Source organism: Daucus carota, chromosome 2 (genome assembly GCF_001625215.2).
Source record: "Daucus carota subsp. sativus chromosome 2, DH1 v3.0, whole genome shotgun sequence".
Lineage (NCBI taxonomy): Eukaryota > Viridiplantae > Streptophyta > Magnoliopsida > Apiales > Apiaceae > Daucus > Daucus carota.
Genome location: NC_030382.2, coordinates 58,345,185 through 58,363,037, shown reverse-complemented (window position 1 = coordinate 58,363,037; position 17,853 = coordinate 58,345,185). Strand labels below are relative to the sequence as shown.

At 33.6% G+C, this 17,853-nt stretch overlaps 2 protein-coding genes across 3 annotated transcripts; one reads left to right on the top strand and one right to left on the bottom strand.

Annotated features, from left to right (window-relative positions):
* Window positions 1-1,607: 1,607 nt before the first annotated feature.
* LOC108209642 (UTP:RNA uridylyltransferase 1) lies at window positions 1,608-6,999 on the bottom strand. Its single transcript, XM_017380652.2, has 6 exons — window positions 5,797-6,999; window positions 4,544-4,912; window positions 3,352-3,575; window positions 3,202-3,265; window positions 2,344-2,540; window positions 1,608-2,021 (listed from the first exon to the last, which is right to left on the bottom strand). The coding sequence occupies exons 1-6, from the start codon at window positions 6,823-6,825 to the stop codon at window positions 1,811-1,813; spliced, it is 2,094 nt and encodes a 697-aa protein (XP_017236141.2). The 5' UTR covers window positions 6,826-6,999; the 3' UTR covers window positions 1,608-1,810.
* Window positions 7,000-13,383: 6,384 nt separating this feature from the next.
* Window positions 13,384-17,786, top strand: LOC108206989 (putative disease resistance protein At1g50180). Of its 2 annotated transcripts, none has more exons than XM_017377447.2 (3): window positions 13,384-13,582; window positions 14,354-15,343; window positions 15,842-17,786. In XM_017377447.2, the coding sequence occupies exons 2-3, from the start codon at window positions 14,443-14,445 to the stop codon at window positions 17,662-17,664; spliced, it is 2,724 nt and encodes a 907-aa protein (XP_017232936.1). In that variant the 5' UTR covers window positions 13,384-13,582; window positions 14,354-14,442; the 3' UTR covers window positions 17,665-17,786. The 2 variants fall into 2 exon arrangements, with proteins under 2 accessions (XP_017232936.1, XP_017232935.1); XM_017377446.2 differs by having other exon boundaries at window positions 14,321-15,343.
* Window positions 17,787-17,853: the final 67 nt, after the last annotated feature.

Here is a 17,853-nt window from a genome sequence, read left to right as displayed (position 1 = left end):
ATTTAATAAAAAATCTGTTGGTTGTTCTTATAAAAACTTCAACACGAAATTTATCAAGTAAATAGAAAAATAATAAATAAGTTGTTTAATATTTTTTGAGGAAGCAAATTATGATTTGCTCCTCTATTAATAAGGATTAAAATCGATAAATATGTCTTAAATACGGAACCATGTGATTGTGGAGGTTTTAAGTGGAAGAGTTAGCTCCTGTGTTTATACTCACTCTACATAAAAAAAAAATGATTATAGATTAACCGGATAACAAGAGTGAGAGCCATGTCAAGAATTAGAAGCGGCTGATCGATTATAAGAAAATATGATTTAGGGTTTTGTCTTGTATCTTTAGAAATTTTTATTTTGTATGTAATATATTAATAATAATAATATATTATATTATAATACAATATAATATAAAATATATAATATAGTTAAGCATGAATCGGATCGGATCGTTAACAGATCGGATTTGACCATATCCATATCCATTTTTTATCGGACCGGATTATTATCGGATCGGATTATTAGCAGATCGGATTTTTTTAATAAAAATCCATATACATTTATTTAATCACGGATCGGATCGGATATCCGATCCATTTACAAGCCTACCGTCAGGTGTTGGGGAAAAAAAACAGTAAAAGAGCTCTTGTATAAATTAGACAATAGTATTATTTTTTGTATTTTGTTATCTTATGTTATAATATAAAAAAACTAATATTTTTGGTGAATTTTGATGATGAAATATGTTATATTTTTTTATAGAGTAGAAAATTAGCTTTTTCTAAAACATAGAATCTACTTTTGAACCAAAACTAGTTATGAATTGTCAAACAGTTTTTTTACCTATTTTTCAGGAACAAAATAATCGTTTTTACTGCTGCAATACCAAACAGAATGTCAGCTAGAATAATTTTTATTATGCAATATATTTAAACATTATATCGGACATTATTAATTTGAGTTCAAGCTACTCACGTACCAATGTTATAGCATGAAGCAGTTTTTTTGTTTAAAAATCCTTAATATTTTTGTACATTCAGGAGATTACATTGTCACCTAACTGAAAAATCACACTCACACATTTTAAAAATTCAAGAGATTACGTTGTCACCTAACTGAAAAATCGCACACTCTCGCACATTTTAAAATTTCTGTAGGCTAGCAGAGTTTTCGGTCATGTATGCTTCTTCCGGATCGGATGTCAATTAATTTTAATGTGATACCAACCTAATATGATCATTTCAATAACTTCGATAAAATCAAGATATATGAACGAGCTTGTTTCAGGTAAGTCGATTAGTGTGGACACAGAATAAGAAAAACAATCTAATCACCCTGCAATTCTTTAACATTTTTTTGAAGAACACGCAATTCATTATCTCAACTATCTGTTCTCATCATTTCACCCTAACTCTTCATGTATGCAAAATTTGCTCAACAATCATTAGTATGATACTTCAAATTTCGCCCTTCAATACTTGAATACAATATACTCAAACGGAAACAAACTAATACAAGTAACGAACACGGTCACTTGTCATCATGTCGTTTGAAGAGTCTGTCACCTTCTCTCAACACCAGTAAAATAAAAACTGCAGATGCAAAACTAGAACTACAAAATTCATATACTTGGAAATAGCTATGAGAGCTCCTTAGTAAAGAGTTCTTTACAAACTATTAACTGTAGAAGGGGGCTTGAAAACATATACGGACCTGAGATGGATAATAGCAAATTACTACCATAAGAAATTTACAAGCCACACTACAGTCTCCGTAATTACAAACTCCTTGATCAACACTGGGTGAGAAATTAGCTTGGGATATAAGGCTCGAATAGGGTTACCCAAGGTTCACTATGATACTGCATAATCTCAGCAGCACGTTCGAATTCCTCTCTCAAGACACGGATGCTATATTTATCCACAACACGGCCCAGATCATGAGTAATCTCAAAAGGGTCCTCTATGCATATCAGATGGCGATCATTACCAACCCTTCTAGTCCAGTCTTTTTCATGTTTGCTATTGAAAACATAGACGAGATTAATCAGCAGATGGCCGCGAATGGGTTTAATAGAAAGTATATTAAGCCAATATCTATGGCATAAACTTAAAAGCTGCCATCATACATGAGAACATGATATTCTGGGATGCATGTATTCACATAATTGATGTAATATGACTTTGGTAGTGAAAAGTTAAAAAAGAAGACAGTATATTAGTATAGCACTATGCAGAAAATTTGAACCAAAAGCCTACCAACAGATGGAAACACATTGATATGGACTGACATGTACTTTAGAACAATTGTACACTACAAAATGCATGTAGACATAATCTTTACCTTAATGTGATCCCTTCACGCACAGATATAACTTCATTGGTATAATCATGGTAAAATGCCCAATAGCTGAAAAACTCCCAAACCAGCTGAGCAATGGTTTCTCTATTTTGGGATCCAAAACCAACGAGTTTCTCTACTTGATCAAAGTAAGCACACTCTGCGTTATCCACATTTACTGCATAAGTTCTCTCCATTCTCTGCCAAACAACCAAAAACATGGAGCTATAAATAAAGTAGAAATGTAATAGGATGGCATGAGCTAAAATTCCAGTCCACTTAGGAGTTCTATAAATATCTATTATCTACTGCAAGCGTATTAATTGTAATGGTGTTTTTTCCTGTTGGTTAGCAGTTGGGGAACAGGTATGATGGACAAAAATCATAAATAATTATAATTAATCACATCAACAAAGACATAAACCAGAGCATATCAACTGTAGTAGGATTCAATACTCTTGGAATCCTGAAACAATAACTAATAATAGTAAGCCAAAGGTCTTAACACAGAGCTTTGATCCATGCAACTAATAAGCTATGATACAGGTAAATGTTCGGAGTAATAATCCAAAACATAACAAAGGTGGCTATAGAATAGCTAATATTGAGGCTGATGAAGATAGAAAACTGACAAGTGACAAGCAAATTACATATCATGTATGACTCATAGAAATAAGTAACTGCTTACCGGGTTAAAAAAACTAGTATCCAGATAAATGCTACACAAATATAACTAGTCGTACCAGTAACCCACTAAGGTGAAATGCATTCTTATAAACATAAATATAACTAGTTGTACCAGCAACCCACTAAGGTGAAATGCATTCTAATAAACATAAAAGAAAAAATAAAAACACACACCTGCAAGCATGGAAGTATAGCAGGATTGCGTTGTTGTAAGAAATTTATGCACATTAAGACATATCTGCACAATGATATAATTATTAGAAAACAGCTATTGAGATGAGCAAAGAACTTAACTACAACTATCTGTAACATAAGGCAACTTACGCATAGCTAGACAATGTCCCCTGGTAAGTCTCATTGACTCCTCTCGATTTTGCCCAATGTTTTATTATGAAAGCCAATTGTCGCAGTCTTTCGTCTATTAGTGCATAATCTCGGAGGAGCTTTGTATTTATAACAGCCAATAAGTTGTTCACACATATATCACAAGAAATACCAGTCACAGGGTCCATAAGCTTCACTATAGGCACCCTTGCACGTGTCAATGCCTGTAGATTTGGTATAGATTAGCATACCAAATATTTTAAAAACTAACAAATACATATACAAGTCAACAATTCATTTTATGAAAAAAGTTAAGTTTCTGAATGACATTTAACAGAAATGAAAAGGTAATACAAATTCCAACTTTGATAATCAAAGAATTGAGGCTGCTCACAAGCTGAATTCAACTGTGGTTCCTGGCAGTGTTATTAAAGGCAAAAATGGAGCGAAGCGCAAGGGGTCTCTTGTAGCTTAAAAGCGAAGGGCGGGCTTTTGAAAACGAAGCACAATATATTAAGATAACTGGACATGCTAATTACTATCTATCTATAAATAAAAAACTAGGCCCATGTTTCATAACACAAAGATATATTAAGCAGCGGATAAAACTTATATTTGTGCAACATCTTCTTGGCTTCCAAAATAATCAAAATCATCATCAGAATCGGGATCAAGACACTTATTCTGCCAAAATTCAATCTCCTCATTCTCGTACTGAACATCCTCATCTCATCAATTAGTTGCTTTTAAGATGATCCGGTTTTGTGTCCATTGACCACTCTTTATTGTGTGCATTGAAGATTTGTGGCCGTTGGAAAGTGTCTTACTGGTGCTTTGTTAAGAATTTGTGGAGGATGATTGAGGTGGCTAGGTTTTTTAGGGTGTATATATAACTACAAGTCTATAAAAACAGCCATTTACACAAAAGCGCGCCTTTTATATCTTTTTTGGGCTATAAAACAAAAGCGCACTCATTCTAAAATAGTAAAATAATTAAAATGGCCTATCCTCTCTGTTTATAGTAGGATCTGACAAAGATACGGAAAATCATTTAAGTCCAAAACCTCTGCCTTCACCACAATAAAAAACAAGATATGAAAATTGAATGGAACAAGAAAACCACAACAGACCAATAGTGTTTTCAATGGGGATATACACCACAGATACACAATGTAATAGTGAAGTATTTCACCTGAACATTCTGGAGATTATCTGCCTGCAGTATGTCTGCCAGCTTTAGCAAGACTTCAGATTTGTTCACATTTAGATCATCAATTGCAAGGCATACATCAATGTCACTTTTTTTGAACCCAAATGAATTAGCACACGATCCATAGAGATACAACCGAGCCTCAGGCCACTCTTTGTTCACATGTTTTTCCAGTAATGCCATTAGCTGCTTTTGCTTCGCCTTTTCTTCCTCGGATGGCTTTAGTGACTCATAAATGTCAAGGAATGGAATATTCATCCTGTGAATATCACGGCGGCATTCAATACGTCTTCTCGAAATCCTCATCCGTTGATTGAGTATCCATTGTCCTCTTTTATCAGATCTGTAGTCCTGACAATAACATATACAGTAATTTTATAGAGAGAAACAAGTCCTTGTTTGATGTAAAATGGTTGTACCCGAGAAAAACCTAGTGTGAAGCTATTCTAACTCCTGGTACTTAAAAAATAACAATTTTTAAGCAATACTAATTTCACAGCCTACATGAAGGGTTGCCTTCAGGTCTTCCTTCTTTATAATCATTAGTGTTTTAAAAATAGTCAGACATCACACGGTCACCACACATACTTTACAAGTTGGTATACAATTACAAATTAACATCCTTCGATGAATTCATTTTTCAATTACTTTGTATTCAATAGGCACAAAATTAGACAAAAGATAACCTATGAACTATTGTGATAGAGATCCAGAGACAATACCAAGATAAAACCAATATTAAACATCTGTGTGGTATGTACTGGCGCACGCAGCCAATTTGTTGTTAGTGGACTAAAAGACATCTTATAGCTAACAGAAATAGGATGATTTGGCACATTTGCATGTTCACTTGGGACATTAGTTTAATGAAAAACCCCTAAAAATGCCTTTCCTGTAACCATGAGATTACAACATGCACCATTTGTAAGAGTCAGGAAGAGCATGAAAAGTGAAGCACCAAACTATATTCAGTGAGACTCAAATGGACACCCAGTAATAGGTTCAACAATTTGTACGGAAACTTTAATAGTAGAGTTTCAATTAGCAAGAGCGCGAATCAGTAATTAGCACGAACTAGTGAGCATTGCTTTTTTTCCTCATTTGGCTTACAAGGTGAAATGAAGAATAATCATCACGTAATAATATTTATAACTAAAAAAGGAGAAACACAAATGATAAGCAGGTGCGCAATCACTACAAGCAACGACCATATCATACAAGCAAAGCCGTTGTACCTTATCCCGATTAACTTTTTGTTTTTTCTTATCCTCCTTGTCAGCAGACTCATCTTCAAGCACTAAATCATCCACTATACCTTCCAATTCCACCGATTCATCCTTGGCATCCTCCTCCTCCTCCCCCTTCACTTGATCAGCCCTAAGCTCACTGTGCAATGCCATTTGCGACTCTTCAATATCAGATGCCTTAGCAGAATGAACCTTACTCCCAGCTGCCAAACCAGGGTTATCTAACTGCCCACTAAGCCTCCTTTCACCTGACACCCTCTGACTCGATTTCACATTTTCATAATTCCCCTCCCCAGTTTTACTCTTCCCCTTACTTACATTCTGCTCAATTCCACCACCCTTGTTCTTACCACTCCTATCATTGTTAAACCCGGGTGGTGGCGGTCGCCTAACAGGCGTAGGCCCCCATCTACCACCACCACCATTATATTGATTCCTCTCAAGAGCCTTATGAAACTCAGTATCAAAAGCATTCGGAAGCCTATTTCCCAAATTCCCATTCAAACTAGACAACCCACCACCAGCATTACCCCTAACATCGAAAGACCCAAACATCATATCACTCTGTACACTATGCACCTGTCTCGAACTCGAATTCGATGAAGACCCCAACTTTACCACATTATCAACTCCCAACTGCTGACTGTGAGCCTGAATTTGATCAAAACTAGGTCTTGGAGGTGAAGAAGAAGGCACCATCAAATTAGGGTTAGGGTTTTGCATAAAAAAGTTGTGTGGAGCAAAGTGAGGACGAAAACCCCCGCTATTACCATAATTCACATGAAGATTCTGATTGAGAATGTTGTTCTGGAACCCCCTCGAAATTGTCGGCGAAATTGTCGGGGCGCCGCCGGGGGCGGCCCTCACAACGGCGATGGCCGGATCGTAGGTTATGATTTGGGGGTTCTGCTGTAGTGGTTGTGGCGAGGGTGGATGGTGACGTGGCTGCTGAGGTGGATTGCGGAGGAGTTGGAGTAGAAACTCGCCCGGGGCGACGTCGTTTCCACCGCCGGACATGATTGAGAGAGGTGTTTGGTGGGACAGAAAAGCGAGTAGATGTATGTGTTTTGTGTGTGTGTGTTTCAGTGTGTGTATTGGTAATTTATAACTAGGATGTAAGGATGACTTCTCCGAGTTCAAGTGGTTCTCTTTTTTAAGAATTTTGCTCAGAGTTACGAAGCATCTGAGATTAGATTCGATTGTTTAAAGTTCTGAGATTTTTGGTGCCCTTCTAAATCTAAACTGTCTTGTTAAATTAATTTAATTTTTCTTGAATTTTGTACGTCCCTTTTTATCTGTCCATTTTGGAAAAAAACGCATACTAAAAAATACTCTCTCTGTTTTTTTTTATATGACACTTTTGACTTGGGCACGTAACTTTAGGTGGGTTGACCGGATAGTAGAAATTATTATTTTTGATTGATTTTTTTTGTGAATTAAAATTTTGATTGTATATTTTTATTCAGAAAAAGAAAAATTCAAAAATAATATTTTTAACTATCCGGTCAAAGCACTTAAAAGTGTGTGTCAAAAAGTCAAACGTCATATATTAAAAAACAGAGGGAGTAATTGATTGTATAAACTTTTTCATTAAATACCTCTAATTAATATCTTGAAAATGATGGAATATCCCTACTTTATGTCTTGAAAACATGAATTCAACCAAGTTTTAAATAAGTCAAGCCTTGAAAATTGAAATTATGGAGATATATTTGAAAAACTATCATTAAATTAGTTTTGAAAGTATAAATGGACAGATAAATAGGGACAAATTTTTACTTCCAAAGTGGACTAGAATAAATAGGGACGGAGGGAATATATAAAATAAAATTAAGTAATTATAAATTTATTTTCTCAAAAATAGTTATAAGTTTATATTATCAAAAATAATCTAATTTGTTTTAAAATAATATCTTCAGTTTTTAAATTATAAAAGATACTTTTTAATTTGCATAAATGATTGACCAATTTCATCTATGGAAGCGTTAAATTAAAAGAAAAGGATATGCACTATAATGAATTTATAGAGGTAATTAATAAATTATTGTTGTTTCATTACTGACTATTTTTTTTATTTATTGGAGATTATATTTATTAAGTGTCTTTGTTTCCAACTAGTTTGTTAATTGTGAGTATATAATAATAATTGAATAAATGCAAGTTTCACGGTGAAATAACTAATTCATGGAGATTTTAATATCTTTTTGGCTCAGTATAATTATATTAGTTTAAAGACTAAATTTTTACTATATAGCTTCAATTTAAAATGTTCGAATCAAAGATATTCATAATATAAAACTTTAATTATGATATGGAATAAAATTTATTCCAAACATGTCACACCATCCTCAGAGCAATTACTTTTATGTTATGATTCTGAATGTCACCAAAGCAATCGAATCAGAAATATGTTACAATATTCTAAGTTTGTCAAATTTTTTTTGCCTAATCATCATCGTCATTGTGGCACGTAAAATTTCTTTTTTACAGAATTTAGGATAAGTAATAAAATTGATTTTTTTTTTAAAATTTCAATTTTCTAACAATAAAATCAATATAAAATTGAATTATCTCTAAATTGTATTCGAAAACATATATTTTATTTTAAATTTTAAATAATATGATCATATCATTTTATATAAATTTTAAAGTATTTCACTTTGATAAATGTTTGTTCCCAAAGTTTACAAGTATTTGCAACAAGAATGAGATTTTTTGTTTAAGATTAGAATTTACATAAAATTTTAAAATTATATATTAGGTAGACTCATGTAAATTTTTCTTAAATTTTGTCACATAATAAATAATTTAATAATAAACCGTAAACATTAAAGTGTCTAATTATGTGAATTAAAATGGTATCTAAAATAAAAAATTGAAGAGACAATAATTTACCATCTATTGTGACAATAAGTGATTAGAATTTACTGCTTGTTCTTTTATACATCCTGTTTTTATATGAACTTTTGGCACATATTTTTAAATGCTTTTTTTTAAATTTTTTTTTTGTATAATAATATATAATCAAAAATTTTATTCAGAAAAAAAAAATTTAAAATATAATATTATTAACTATCCGATCCAAGCACGTACCAAAGTCAAAGCGTCATATGCAGAGGTAGTATGTAGATACACTTAAACCGCAAGTAGTGAGCTGGCTTTTCCGGGCTTTTCGGGTTTGAAAGCGACTTGCGCTGTGCCGGGCCGCACTACTTTCCTTCTTACATTTTTCTGTTAAAACATCATAAACCATGGACTCTAAGAAGCTTCCCCCAGGTTTCAAATTTGATCCAACTAACAGTTAGAGGACTCTCTGAAACCCAAGATTCAGGGTACACTTTCTTGGGATGAGATCCAGGAGAAGGAGATTTAGGGTCCCAACGCCACTTCATGGAAGATTTTCGATGACTCGTCGACTCAGTGGATAACCCAGCGGATGACTCGTCGACTCAGTGGTAATGAAAAATGTGTTTATGTTTTTGCTCGTTTAACAAAGATGCATGGCAGATTAGGTATCTTCCGTGGCAGCACTAAAGCCAACAAGAAAATGGCTGCTATTCAGGATCTGGAGTTATAGTGGAGGAGGAGACACTAGTACTTATGAATTCAGTTATGATAATCAAAGATGTCATGAAGAGAATAGTGAGATGATGAATGCTCTTTTTCACGATGGTTGTGATCAAAGGTACGAAGGTATGATGATGCAAGGGGGAGTTCTAGTGTTGAGAATTCAAAAGTACTTAATGATGATCAAAGACTCAACAATGAAAAAAGCCACCCTGCATCAGGAACCTCCGATCACTTATCCTCTTGTTATACACCCACAATTACTTTTTCAAGAAAGGCCGGTCAAAAGATCAAGGCTCATGATCATGATGATGCGAAATCCAAAGTCCCCACCACGATCACAAAAGGCAGCAAAATAATTTCTGTATGGGTTTTTCTGGTGTGCGCTCATGGGCACATGTTAAGCCCCTGCAAATCCAACAACCACACCAATCAAAACCTCCCAAATTTATAAAACTCCGCGCTTAGCATATGCCCATGGACACACACTAGAAAAACCGTTTCTGTATTTATACTACCATTTTTCAACGGCCTCTGTGTATGTGCAGCTCGCAGACTCGCAGTACTTTTGCATCAGGAACCACATCTTTACGACACCTCAACTTATTGCGATCAGTTCTTTTACATCTTACTGGTTCAAGATCCATCAAGCTATGGTAATTATTCCCGGAGGACGATACATTAGAACTTATTACTCCCTACATCTCATTTTCAATGTACCCTTTGGAAAAAAAAATTAAAATACTTGTCGCATTTCTCTTTCTGAAGCATTTTTTTCCAAAGCATTTTTTGAATGTTTTCTCAAGTAATACTTAGGGCCGGCTCAAGACATTCCGCGGCCTTAGGCAAAAATAAAAATGAGGCCTTGATTATATTGATGAAAATATTGATATATCATTTAAATATTACAAAATAACATTACCAAATAAATACAAGTATATATATAATTAAAAACAAATCATTATTTAATATATATATGATAGAACATTAGGTCTTTTCTTCATGATATTTTTTTTGGGACCGAAGTCATCTCAAAATATTTTTTTTATGAGCAACGAATACATTGGTATTTTTATTATAAAAATATAAAGTATATGAATGGTTTAATACGAAGATACTTATTATTTTTAGGTAAATAAAATATCTTTCAATAATAGATATTCTAAATTTAATATTAATAATTTACATGATTTTAATATATTCTTTATTTCTAAATAATTTAATAATATTTGGAAAATTTAATGTACAATAGTGTACTATTAAAACCAAAAGTTAGAAAGTAAAAAATTATAAAAAAAAGTTAGAAATCAAAAGAATTCAAATAAAAATGAATTGATATATACATATAAATAACGTTCAATATCTCATTTTATGATAATTGTGGCCTCTTTTTTGACAACTACAACTTGTATTTAGATTAAATTTTCGAGAAAATAATCATTAATTGACATTTATTATGTTATAGATATAAGTAGAAAAATTATTATTCGAGTGAAAAATAATAAATACAACTAATTATATTTATTTATTTCTTATAAAAACAAAAGTATAAATTATTATTTATATCACAGTCCTTTACCGGATCTATACATTAATTTTCAACTTTCAATTTTTGCACATATAGATATATCTATTAGTATTATATATTTTTTGGGGCCTCAAAAATCTGGAGGGCTTAGGCGATCGCCTAAATGGCCTGTATGTAGAGCCGGCCCTGGTAATACTCTTTGAATACAAATTTTCATGTTTGACTACCACACATATACACATAACTCAATTTAATTTAGTATATTTATTAGATATAGACAAGAAAACCGGATATTCAACTAATTTTTTCTTAAAATTCGTAATGTTCCGAATCGTACTTAATCGGTGAAGTCACTGAACAAGGATTAATCGGAGATTAATTGAATTAATCGGGGATTATTCAGATTGATCGGTGATTAATCGGAGATTTAATCAGTTCGGCGAGCTACGGAACATGGATTAATCGGTGATTAATCGTGATTAATTACCGACTTTTAGAACAGAGCTTATGATTGATAGTCGTGGTGGTCGATTATTGATGATTAATTATAGTTGTAGAAGGTCTATGATGGTAGCAAATGACGGGATGAGGTGTGTGGTGATGGTAAATAGTTATTAGTAGTGGCAAGCTATGATGACAAACAGTGATAAGCAAATCATGATTGTAAGTAAAGGCGGCAGTAGTGGAAGGGTTGATAATGATCCAGGAATTTTATCAACGTATTATGATTGAAGACGATGATGATATACTTTGTATATATGGGTATTTATATATCTATATTTGTCAGATTTTGCATGTATAATTTAGTGATTTCTCATATACAAATGAGTATTTTTTTGTAGTTAAGAACAGCGATGAAAAACTCGCCAGGGACTAATTTCTAATTTCTAGTGGAGTAAGCCCCTATATATATATGCAATTGTTCAAATACAAACCACTAAAATAAAAATTAAAATACAAACCAAGAGAAACTATACATAAATGACATCACTCACCCCTATATGTCATCACCAACCCCTATATGTCATCTCGGGGTCCACACAAAGCTCCACACAAACCCTGGACAGGCTCCAGACAGTCTAAAGAGTCAAAACTTGACTCATGGTCTCACTAGGCTAGGCCCCACTTAGACCCCGTCTAGGCCCATCTCGGGGTCGATCTCCGGTCCCAAAACCCTTACCATGACATTGGTTTGTATTTAGTAGTTTGTATTGGAGTAGTACCCTATGTGTGTGTGATATAAGTAAATAAAAAATATTAAACATAATTGATAATTGTTTAAAAATTATATCAACATATAATCAATTTATTAATTAAATACATAAAAAACAAAAAGTTTATATTTTGTCATTAGAAAGAATAGTGCGAACTAAATTTAGACCGACACTATTTATCGGTTTAGTTTAAATCGAAATCTAGGTTGGATATAGATCAAATCGTTCAAATTTAAATATTTAAATCACTGTTTGAATTGCGCTAACAACTCTCAACTACCGGCGCTGATGAAAAGTCTCCTCGAAAGATGCTTTTGCTATGCCTTTCGACGTTTACGTGCTCCTCATAATAATATAGGGTTGTTCGTATAAATTTAAAAAAAATGTTTATTACTTAGAATAAAAAAATGCATTAATGAGGAGTAAATTAAGATTAATAAGTGATTAAACTGTTTGAAAAATTATAAATTTTTTGAAAATAGTTAACATTTTCAGCTTTAATTTTATAAGTGATTCTGAATTTTTATAAAAACAGGTTAAGAAAGATAAAAGTCGACTTCTTAAATAATTGAGTGTGTTAATTAATGAATAAATAAATCTAATTAGCAAAACTCTGGCAGGCGTTGACAAAATGTCACATGATTTCAGTAAATCAACCACACCAGATACACAGGTTTCAAAAGGTATCTCTGGACAGGTGTTTCCAGATTTTTTTGGCTGGATCGTTTTGATTTGTGGGCATGTAAAATAACCTTTATTTGCTATCAACTCCTCCGTAATCAAACAGAAAAATAATACTCCCTCTGTCTCATTTTAACTGATGTTTGACTTTTTAACACGTATATTGAGGTGTAAAAAAACAATATCTACACTCAATAAAAAATTTCAATTCTTATATCAAATAAAAGTTTAGACTCTAAACTTTTATTTGATATAAATTTTATAGAAAATAATCATGTTTAGATGTAATTTTTTTAACATCTTAAAAAACGTGTAAAAAAGTCAAAAGCAGTTAAAATGAGACGGAGGGAGTACTCTCATGTTCTTAGCGCCGATGTAATTGGCTCTCAGGACTGTTAAAATGAATTGGTCAGTGAATCAGACATTTAATATTAATGGACGGTCAATCATTTTTATAAAATCATCTATTTAAATATAATAATAATAACAAAAATAATGACAACAACAACAATAATATAAAGTTCCTCTAAAATAAGGGAGTGGACTTTTAATATTTGATGAGTTAAGGTTACCTTTTTATAAATAGACTTCGGGGTGAGGTGGTTAGAAATCGTCAGCTAGGGAAGGGTAAGTGAACCCATACACTGCACATGCTCTGAGAAATATATCTGTGCAATTAAGAATTTCTTACAAAACTACTTCACATCCCTGATTATATACGCGTTGTGGAAACCAGAAGGCAGTTAACCGTGCAGAGAGGAAACGGCTTGCACTGAACAGTCATGTAAGTTTTCTATCACCGCTGAAATATAAGATGTTCTATATGTGCTAGAGCTTCTGTTGTGCTAACTGGTAAACTACCAGGCTCTTTTTAACAGCGTTGAATTCTATTCAAATCTCACAAGCTTTGCTTTTCAAATTTTAAGAGCGTTGAATTCTAAAGCTTCACAAGCTTTGCTTTTCTTGACATTTATCACATCTAAAGTTTAAGAAAATGAAATCATATTTAAGAAAATGGATTTAGTTTGGTTTCTATTCTCACATTTTTCACAAAATATGGATCTAACTATATTTATGCTTTTTTTTTCTTTCTTTTTGCTAGTTACAACACACGCACACCCCATAGATTTGAACTCATGACCTTTCTTGGAGAAGTCCTTGAACCACTGCATCAACTCACAAACTCACACATGCTATTCTTATATTTACTATTCATTATATTGTCACTTGAGTGTATTAATTTTTGTTCATCATATGATACTTGTTTTTTCTTATTAAACTAGTTTATCCATAATTCAAACTAAAACCATAACCACATTTCTTAATATATGGTTTGGAAATGATTTTGGTTCATTTATCCAAATTAAATCCATTTTACGAGAACCGAAACCAAACCAATCATATATTTTGCCACTTCTTATCTAAACCAACAGTATTAGATTCACTTCCTATTACAACTTTGCTTTTCTTGACATTTATCAACATCTAAACCAACAGTATTGATATTGTCCTACTATTGTAGAAATGGCCGATGCAGTGGTTTCTATTGTTGCAGAAAGGCTTGGAGAGCTGTTAATTTCTGAAGCCACATTGCTACGTGGAGTGAGTGACGAAATTAAAAAAGTCGAGCGCGAGCTGGAAAGAATGCAATGTTTTCTAGAAGAAGCTGATATTATACAAAATCGAGACAAAAGAGTACGAAAATGGGTGGCAGAAATAAAAGAGCTTGCTTTTAAAATAGAAGATGTTATTGAGACTTTCGCAATGGATGTCGCAAACAAGCAGCCAAGATCGTGCTTGATGCAGATGTTAAAAAAAGTTGCTTGCTTTTTGTGTGAATTGAAGAGTCGTCATGATATTGCTACTGAGATCAATGATATAAAGGATAAGCTCGTTGAACTTACTGCATGTCTACAAAGATATGGTATTACAAAAGGTTTAGAAGAAGGGACAACCTCGAATTCACTTGTCAATCTCAGGAGCCGTAGGATTTTCTATTCTCATGATGTCGATAAAGACTTTACTGGGATGAAAGAGGATATAGACAAATTGATCCCTCAATTGATGGAAGCTGATAATGATTGTGAAGTTATTTCAATTTGCGGAATGGGAGGTCAAGGAAAAACTACTCTTGCTAAAAGACTTTACAATCATGCAACAATTAGAGCTCATTTCAAAGCTTTTGCTTGGGTTTGTATCACTCAACAATTTGATAGACAAAAAGTTTTCAGGAGAGTTTTAAAAGAACTTGGTAACAAAGAAGTTTCAGAGAAGATGACTGTTGAAGAACTGGTGGGAGAACTCTACAAACTTCAAAAAGAAACAAATTGTCTGGTAGTTATTGATGATATCTGGACAGTTGATTCCTGGAAAATCCTAAAGCCCGCATTTCCGATTGGGGAGACTTCTAGCGGTAGCAAAATTCTACTCACAACTCGTTATCAGAATGTGGCTAATACAGGTCAGATGCATAAAGTGATCGGATTGACAGCAGATGAGGGTTGGGAACTTCTTTCGAAGAAAGCAGGAATACATAACCTTCCAGGTTAGATTTGCGATAACTTATATAATCATTTTATATACTACTAATATATTGATGATATTTTTGCACGGGTGTATAATGTCAGAGTTCCAATTTTATCGGATGCCTTGGAAGGCATAGTGCGTATAACTTTAGAGTTCGAAACGTATAATATGACAACATATACATAACACGCATATATGATATTATGTTGAAATAATCGAGTATGATTTTTTGTCACACATATACAGTACTACTTCTCCTGATCAGTCTCGTGCAGATATTTCAACAGGGGATGTCAAAATGTTAAAATGTTATTCTGACCTAACTAAAAACTTGATTTTCCTGGTCGAAAAATCTACCATTTATAACTAAACACTAATCTTTTTTTGTTTTATTAATAACATATTGCCAATTTATAGTGCCTTTTAGAAGAAGTCAATCAGTCATTTCGTGAAAAGAACTGGTTTTTGTGACAACGGTTGTATAATTATATTATATATCACTAAAATGTGTTTGCAGAAGAAATGGATGCCTTGAAAAGCATAGGAATGAACATGGTTAAAAGATGCAAACTTTTACCACTGGCAATTTCGTCACTAGGAGGAATTCTTAAAGGCAAATCGTTAAGAGAGTGGGAGAAAATAAACAAAGATATTTCTTTCTACTTGGCTAAAGGTGAAAGAGTAGCTAATGATGATGAATACTACAATGTGAGACAGGTTTTGGGATTGAGTTATGATAGCTTACCTCCTGTTTTGAGGTATTGTTTTCTTTGTTTCGCCAATTATGAGGAGGATGAAGTAATAAGCACCGAAGATTTGTACATGTACTGGATGGCAGAAGGTCTAATCTCAGTAGACGATAAAGCAAAAGGCGACATGATGTTGGATGTAGCGGAACGCTATCTGGATGAATTAGCACACAGAAGTCTTGTTCAAGTTGAAACAAGGGAATTCGAAGGAGAGTACTGGTCAAAGTATAAAACTTGCCGTATTCATGATCTTATTCGAGACTTGTGCTTGTCTAAAGTAGAGGAGGAAAAGGTCATTAATGCTATTCATTTTCCGAAAAAAACTGAGGATGAGAGCCAAGCAAGTATTGAACCCGCGTTGTGTATTCGTCCCCCCGGTGACAAGAATGTATTCCGACCAAGCATTGTGCGCAGATTGTACATTCGTTCTTACTATAATGTGAATACATCAATGATAAAACCTTACGATCAACATGTGATTTCACATATCCGATCTCTCTTGATATGGAAAGGTTACATATATGGAATTCCAGGAGTGTGGCCAGAAGACATCCTTTGTCTGAAGAAATTCAAGCTGCTTAGAGTATTGGTAGTGAATGGTTACGAGTTTAAAGAAGCAAATCAGAAGCAAATCAGAAGCATATCTAAGCTAGTCTACCTAAAGTATCTGAGTTTACGTCATTGTTCTTTGAAAGAGTTGCCATCGACGATAGGTAACCTTAGAAATCTGGAAACCCTTGATCTGAGGCTGGACGCGGACGAAGCTAGAATTCCCGATGTGCTTTGGAGACTGACCAAGTTAAAGCACTTGTACCTTCCAGCTTATAAACTTTCACCAGAAACAAAATTAAAAAAGTTGAAACTAAAAGGGTTGAATGAGTTGGAATTTATAAGGAATTACAACTCAGACTACTGTGATGCATCTGATCTCCCTGCATTAGCATCACTCAAAGTGTTTGATGGAAAATTCATTGTAAATGACAAGTTCACGATGGAAACTGTTGATTTCACCCGGTCCAAGCAAATGCGGCACACAACTCTCCATATTGAAGGCGAAGGAGAATCTTCTTTGGCATTATTGTTACAATGTCAGTTCATTGATGATTTAACAGTAAAAATGACATGTATAATTCCAGAGGCGTATGACCACACTCGCACTCATTTATCTGAGCGTCTCACCAAACTATGCATGTATGAATGTGATATGGAGAAGGACCCAATGACACTACTGCAGAAGCTTCCCAACCTACGCCATCTCTCTTTGGGATATAGAGCGTACTGGGGAAAAGAAATGGTGTGTTCGAGTATGGGTTTCCCTAAACTTCAAGGATTAAAGTTAATGTATCTTATTAACTTAGAAACGTGGAGGGTGGATGAAGGAGCCATGCCTAATCTCTCTTCCTTGGAGGTTTCCGGCTGCCAAAAATTAAAGATGCTTCCCGAAGGGTTGAGCCACCTTAAAGCCTTAAAATCCCTCAAGATGTCGTCGATGCTTAAAAGCTTCACAGACAGGATCAAGGAAGTAGATGGTGCCCGAGGACAAGATATGGACAAAGTTAGTCATATTCCTAATATTATTATTACCATCTGAAGGTGTCAAGTTTATTTATTTGCCTGTGTTTAAGGATAATAATGTTTGTTTTGGTTTGTATAAACAAGTTATATACTCTGTAAGTTTATAATTTGCGAATGAATTTTCTGAATTTATTTTCATTATGTGTATACAAGACAATTCTAATCTCATGAAAGTCCTGCCCAGAAATATGTAATTATAATATAG